We start from the raw sequence: 7,021 nt of genomic DNA, 5'->3' as shown, positions 1-7,021 counted from the left end.
CCAATTACACTGTTAATGCAAGCTTCTTGGTTTGTTAATTTTAACATTAGAACAGAACTTCCAGCAGTAATTCAAATATTTTTATTATGGTTAAGAATGAAATTAAACATCAATCTTTGCTCAGTTTCAGCCTGTAAGAAAAGTGACTGAAATAAGGCCCACTATGAGTTGGTATTCATCTGTAGGTCCAGAACACTTCTCCCATTTATTTTTCTTTCCCAGAAAGCTTTGGCCTGTGCTCTAGAAGTTAATTTTGTCTTTTACCTTCTGGCAGTGATTATACAATTACTCAGGATGGGTTTTCCTCCTGCACTTACATACCTTGACCCTGCAGCCTTAAGTGGTGCTGATGGAAGACAGTAGATAAAATCAGTTGCTAGTTCCTGCTTCCCTCTGTTTTCTCCTTTCCTATTTCAGCCATGCAGAGACACTCATGTAATGAGAATTACCACAGCCCACATTTTGTTCTTCAGAACAACTGTACAGTTTCCTTCTACCAAAGAAGAAAGACCAAAGTCACAGAACACACATCCTGTGCCTTTGCTGCCAAGAGGGATACAGTGTGTAAGCTACAATAGTGCATGATCTGAGGCAATGGTAGAAACTCATTAGAACCTGGAGGCCTGAGAGAGGGCAGAAAAAAAATCTTCAGTACTCTGCATTGAAAGGGTACTCCTTGTGATTTTTGCACCTGGAAGAAATGAAAGAGGAAAGATTACTCAAGGCTAAAATAATTGCTGTATAGAACAACAGGGGGTGTACAGAGGAGCCTTCAAAGGAGGCTCTGAACTGAGCAACTGCAGAGTGAATTTAATAGACTTGATAGCATAGAAACAGCCTACAGGACCAACAAGTTCCAGCCTTTTCTATCATTCAGGCACTGAACAGTGGTGGAACCAACTGCATCACTTTCTAGATACAGAAATTAAAATGTAACAAATCACGATGCTTACAGAGACAGCAGCAGTTTCTGTGGCCTTGCAGCCAAGACTTCCTGTCTTGGCTTTCAAGGTGCATATCTGCAAGCAGCTCTGCATTTTACTGCACAACAGATGGTCATTACCCACCACAACCACATATGTAAGAGCTGACATCAATTTATAATATCACACAGAAAAAAAATTACCCTCAGTTTAAAAGTGCCTAATGCTCATTTCTCCAATATAGATGGAGCCAAAGCTATCAACTAAAACTCTCATTTTGGAATTCCAGGCATATGAAGTTTCCTCGAGAATGGATTTACAATGAATACACAGCATGGCTTATACCTGCCTTTCAGTCAATAAAGTGGAAATATAACAACAGATGCTTCATCCCCAAAGTAATTTCACATTTCAAAATACACCCAATTTGAACAGCTATGCCAGTTCCTGATATGGAATGATATAGAAGATCAGAATAAAGATCACAGAAAATGTAAGAGTTTGAAGGACACACACTGTCACTTACGTGACCATTTCACAGATCCTCCAGTTTCTGTTTAAGCTAAGAAGAGTTGCCATCTCCTCTTTAGTCAGTTCAAAGTCAAATACCTAAAAAGAGAAAAACAGCTGGATTTAACTTCTTTGAACAAATCAAATCAGAAGCAAGATTCAAGAGATGAAAGAACAAGTTCGTATGAGAAAGGATGCTGGTTACAAGTGAGGGATTCATGAAACATGGAAAGGAAAAGAAGTATCTTTGGATTTTCCAGATTCTACTGGCAGACGGAAGAAAGAGAAGAACAGGAGACACCATGTAAAGTGTCTGATAAGGTTAGCAGCATACTATTTCCAAGAGCTCTGTCTATTCTTCACTGTAATTTTCACTGTAGCCCTGACTTCCAGACAGACAAAGAGCCCAGCCCTCTTGCTGCAGGAGGCCATGGCCATGGCAAGGGTGATTGTCGTGGTTTTTGGTTATTTATTCAAGGTGCAAGACTCAAGGGCAGTCTCCCCAACCAACCTTTTAAGGTCCCCTGATAACAGAGCGAAGGTGGCAAAATGAGGAACGGGTCCACGACACAACTCTGGAACTGAATACTTTAATAACTATAAAAGAAAATGTGGGACAAGGCCCAAAACACGTGCAAACACTATAGGAGTTAAAGGTCGAAGACCAAGATGTAGGGAGGTCCTGGGTATAAATTTGGAGCAGGAAAAGGGGTGGAGTCGAGGCCAGGGTCCAATGGGCATAGGGGAAAGTGATGCAGAGGTGGGGTAAGGGAAGGTAGGGTCCAATGGGGATACAAGGCAGGGAGAACATTCTAGGGACTGGGAGTGGTGATGAGAACTGGAAAATGAGGGTTGGGAATATGCATGAGGCATTAACATGGGCAATGCCATAACTCCTTGGAACCGCTTCTTTTGGGATCGCCACAACTCAACAAATGCCTGCCAAGGCCTAGGGTTGGGGTACAAGTCTTTTTTCAGCAACAGCTGTATGACCTGGAATATAGGTTAGGCAGACTCCCACAGACAGTGATAGAGGATCCCCGAGGGGCAGCACCCAGCTCACTCCTGATCCCTCACCTGGAAGTTCTCCACAATGCGCTGTGGGGTGACAGATTTGGGAATTGCAATCACGTTTCTCTGGATCTGGAAGCGAAGGAGAACCTGCAAGAACAGACAACTGAATCCTTCCTCCAGTTCCAGCAGCTCTTTTCCTTATCTATACCCACTTCTGCAGAGCTGCATTTCAAATCATCCCCGTCCCTGCACTCCAGGTTGCACTGCCTGGAAAGCAAAGAGGGAGTGGTAGAAGACCCCATGGAAGGTCTCCTTTGCATTCTGGTTTTGGAACAGTCAGTTCCTTTTCTTAGCACTCAGAAGTTTTGCACTATATACAATGTTTTCATTTCTGCAAGAGGATTTGAGAAGTGACAACTGAAGATGAGTCAGGAATATTTTCTTGACTAATGGCCAGAGTTAGTAGTAGCACATCTTGTAGGCCACAGAATGGACAACCTGCATTGCTTATTAACGACAAAAAAGCAGCACTGTTCACAGGTAACACAACAGAGGCTGTTCCCTCTCCTCAGACATCGTTTCCTAAATTGCTGTGTTACAAGAAGGAGTATCCACTGTCTGGCACTTACTCACCTGTGCTGGGGTTTTCTTGTGTTTGGCTGCAATCTCCTTGATCTTGGGGTCATCCAGAAGGGAAGGTGCTTCTGGCTTAGAACTAGACAAAGTGGGTGAGAAAAGGATGAAACAAAAAAGAAACACTTAGAAAGATTCTATCTAGCCCCATTAATTAAATATATATATATATATATATATATATACACCTGCACCATTACTTAATTAGTCTGAATGCTTCAGGCTTAAATCACACGAACCCACTTGGAAATTACCCATCAGGACGTCCAAGGGGACAGTATGCTGTCACAGTGATCCCTTTGGAGTGGCAGTAGTCAATCAGCTTCTCCTGGGAAAGGTATGGATGACACTCAATCTGCCAACAGAGAAGCAGAGAGTGAAAGGTGTAAAACTACTGTAGTTTTCCCTTGCTCCAGTGTTTTTTCTGAATCCTAATTTCCTAATTACAGGTTGCCTTCACCCGTCCCTGTAGGTGGCCTATGTGACAATACAAGACTGTAATTCTGTAAGGCACCAACTTTTACACTGAGTCTTCAGCTGCTTTTTTGGATATTTTTTTTTCTGAGAGGCTTTATAAGAGTCAATAATTGTGTCAGAATAATTGCTCATATCTGATTTCTTCATGCCTCCAGAGAGAATGGTTCCTAGGAAAATACTTCAAAGTTAGTAGTTCAACAAGATGAGACAGAAAGGAAATACTATGGTTCTGTTTGTATGAAGAAATATCCAGAGAGAGGGATTTAAAGTACATGCTGTGTCTACTTTGTTCTCTGTTTTTCCACCTCCTCATTTAACTGTAATCAGAACTTTAAAATCCCTGAAAAGTATTCCCCTGCAGCCACTTTGCAGCTTACCTGATTATTTACAGGCTTGTGCTTCAGTCCTGGCTTGTTCAAGATTTTTTCAATCTGCTCACGGTTGAAGTTGGAGATTCCAATGGTTTTTACCAGGCCAGCATCCACCAGCTCTTCCATGGCCTGGAAGACAGAAGAGCACAGTCAGCATGCAGTGGGTAAGACATGACTGAATACATTCTTCCTGACATGCTCTTGTTTCTCTTCATGGGAAGCACATTTTTAAAAGCTACCGTATACTTCTGCTAATTCTTTCCAACTAATTCTGCGTACATGGATGAACATTCTGCAACTGCTGAAGCAAACAGCACTGCTGAGGACAGAAGATGTGACTTCTACTGGGGATGAACTCACCTCCCATGTCTGTAGAATATCTGTGTTGCTGGGGATAGCCATGCCTTTGCCATCTACAGGGAACAGGTCCTCTCCTGCCTGTCAGCGACAAAGAAAATGCTTGAAAAATCTCTTGGCAAGTCCACTTGAGTGCTCACAACCACAGTATCTTAAACTTCTAGTGCAAGAGTGCTAATTCTTGTCCACATTCAGTCATTCCATCCTGAGAAGTGGAAGGAATTTAAGGCATGTTTGCCCATCACCATTCCTTGAAAGAACAGGTTTTTCTGCCAGACCCCTGGCAGTGATGGCTCACCCAAATAGCTACAGGGAAAGAAACCAGTCAGAGCTACAGCCTCCAGTCTCACATGTGCTCCCTTCAGGTGCTGTTCTTTAGTTCCCACTTAGCAAGAAGACTGTTTTGTTCTTTTTCAACAAAAAAAATCAACACTTGCGTCTACACAACACCAGATCTACTGAAAGGAGGTATTGTGTGCATTGACAGTTCTTCCATGACTAAAGCCACCAACACTAGGAAAGTTAGAAGAGCCTTTGTGTATGAAAAGATGCCAGGACTGAACTGTGTTTAGCAGCTGTTTGCTGCTGTCACCATGAGACAGTTTCATTTCCACGACTCTGTTAATATAAAGTTAAAGCATGAAAAAAAGATGAGTATCTCAAAGGCAACAGGTGATCAGGCTGCAGGAGGATAGAAAGACTGTGACTAGAAATATTCAAACTGAGACATCAACTCCTTCACTGATCTTGGGGGGCCTAAACTCTCTCACAGAAGTTTCACCTTTTAAATCTCTGTCTCAGTGGAACAACACTAAGGCTCCTACAAGCAATTTCAGCTCAATCTGTACTGCATTAAGGATCTGGTGATTAAAGAGAGAAATGGAAAACACAACTGCTTTCTTTTGCTCTCTGATTCTGTAGCACACAAAGGAAAATTGCAGAGAAGCAGCAAAATGCAACCCTCCTTCCCACAAGGGGTGATTTTGAGATGAACAGACATTGGATTTGCAAGAGAAAAGGAAAGCAGCCTGTCTTATGCTTGGAGCTGGGACATATGCCTGTAGTTTCTCTAGTTTTCAGGCCATCATTCCCAGGATCAAAGGGAAAACAACTGCCTCTGGTGCAGAGACCAACAGCTTGAGTCACATGGCCACAGTAAAGCTGAGCACCAGAGCAGTGCTGGCATAGGTAACAGGCATGTAATTGTCTTGTCAGCCAGAATAATTGTTGGGCTATTAAGCCAGCCACAAGAAACAAAGTTATGGGCACTGCTGCTACTGTACCTTGAAGCCAAAAGGCCAGTGGACAAGGTAGAGATCCAGGTAATCCAGCTTCAGGTCTGCAAGAGTCTTCTGGCAGGCTCCCTTCACCAGAGGCTTCTCATGAAAGGTGCACCACAGCTGGAGACAAAACCAGGGCAGATGGTGAGCTCCTGGTGGAAGCTCTCAAGTGCTCTCCTGCACAGCACAGGAATGCTCCTGCTCTTTGGAATGGGATGTCGAAGGAGGCCAGCGCAGTGCTCTTCACATGCAGTGAAGTCTGGGCTGTGGAGGGAGCAGGGTCCCTCACGAGGCCTCCTTGGAGAACTATCCCCTAGACAAGAATTTCTCAGTCACAGTGACTGGGCTAAGAGATCCTTCTCCTCTCTTTGGACCCCACTTTATCTCCTTGTAACACTCTTGATCATATTTCCTTAGCCCCAAACCATTGGTCATTCTGTCAAGCCATACCCTCCCTATAAAAACCCCTTCTTTTACCCAGTTCAGTGGAATGCTGCCGTCCCTGGACCCCCTTTGCAGAGGACAATAAAGAACCCTGCAGAACCTCTACACAGTGCTCCCAGTCTCATTCCTCTGTGCTGGCCAAAGGTACCACCTTGCAAGCCAAGCTGAAATCACTTGGAGCTGCAATCACTGCAAGAGCTGATGGCCTGAACTCCAGGCACTGCTTGCACATTGGTACCTTGTGGCTGAAGCCTGAGACTCCAGGAGAGGCTGTTCCTTGTGGAATTCCCTATCAGGGTATGTCGGTGGCAGCCAGGGCTTGGACCCCAGGCCCTAGGCCGCTACACTGGGCTGTGTGGCAGTACAGGAAACAAGAAAACAGTCTCAGGAATTAAGTCATTTACATTACAAACTTCTCCAGTGCTCCAGTTAAATGTGAGATGTTCCTACTGTAAAAACAGCACAGGTAAAAGCAGTATGTCCATAACCATCTGATCCGTACCTTACTGACCACGAAGAGGTCCTCTCGTTTCACAGCACCTTCCTTAATCTTCCGCTGGATCCCTTCCCCAACTTCCTTCTCATTCTGGTACACATAGGCACAGTCGAAGTGGCGGTACCCGGCATCGATGGCAGCCATCACCGCAGCCGTCACCTTACCTGGGGGGGACTACAAGGGAAAAGGGCAGGACGGGTCTGGGTGAGGCATTCTCAGGTGCTCCCCGTCCCGCAGCGCGGTGCCCGCCTCACCTTCCATGTGCCCAGCCCCATGAGGGGCGCGCTGGCAGCGGCCCCGAGCCGCACGTACCCCGCCATGCCCGCCATGGCTGCCCCGCGCCCGCAGCCAATCGGCGCCCCCCGCCCCGCGCGAGCCCGCCGCGCTGACCAATCAGCGCCCCCCGCCCCGCGCGGGCCCGCCGCGCCGACCAATCAGCAGCAGAGCCGCAGCCAATGGGGCGCGGCGGGCGGCCATGAGGGATGCGCTGAGGGCAGTTGGTGAGGAAAGGAAGGA

The 7,021-nt window shown here is 45.6% G+C and overlaps 1 protein-coding gene across 1 annotated transcript; it reads right to left on the bottom strand.

Annotated features, from left to right (window-relative positions):
• Positions 1-236: 236 nt before the first annotated feature.
• Positions 237-6,834, bottom strand: LOC134043874 (aldo-keto reductase family 1 member B1-like). The gene is made up of 10 exons (XM_062492617.1): positions 6,760-6,834; positions 6,512-6,679; positions 5,569-5,685; positions 4,289-4,366; positions 3,935-4,057; positions 3,335-3,435; positions 3,081-3,162; positions 2,511-2,594; positions 1,450-1,532; positions 237-691 (listed from the first exon to the last, which is right to left on the bottom strand). The coding sequence occupies exons 1-10, from the start codon at positions 6,832-6,834 to the stop codon at positions 649-651; spliced, it is 954 nt and encodes a 317-aa protein (XP_062348601.1). The 3' UTR covers positions 237-648.
• Positions 6,835-7,021: the final 187 nt, after the last annotated feature.

This window comes from Cinclus cinclus, chromosome 4 (genome assembly GCF_963662255.1).
Source record: "Cinclus cinclus chromosome 4, bCinCin1.1, whole genome shotgun sequence".
NCBI lineage: Eukaryota > Metazoa > Chordata > Aves > Passeriformes > Cinclidae > Cinclus > Cinclus cinclus.
The sequence above is the reverse complement of the archived record's forward strand: the minus strand, read 5'-3'. Positions and strand labels throughout refer to the sequence as shown.

Bases quoted from the DNA above. Each gene is read 5' to 3' on its own strand.
- LOC134043874 (XM_062492617.1), bottom strand. From the start codon at position 6,834: ATGGCGGGCATGGCGGGGTACGTGCGGCTCGGGGCCGCTGCCAGCGCG. The intron at 3,436-3,934 runs GTAAGCTGCAAA...CTCTGTTGGCAG, and splicing joins ACAAGCCTGTAAATAATCAG to ATTGAGTGTCATCCATACCT. The intron at 3,163-3,334 runs GTAATTTCCAAG...CACTTTGTCTAG, and splicing joins CCCCTTGGACGTCCTGATGG to TTCTAAGCCAGAAGCACCTT.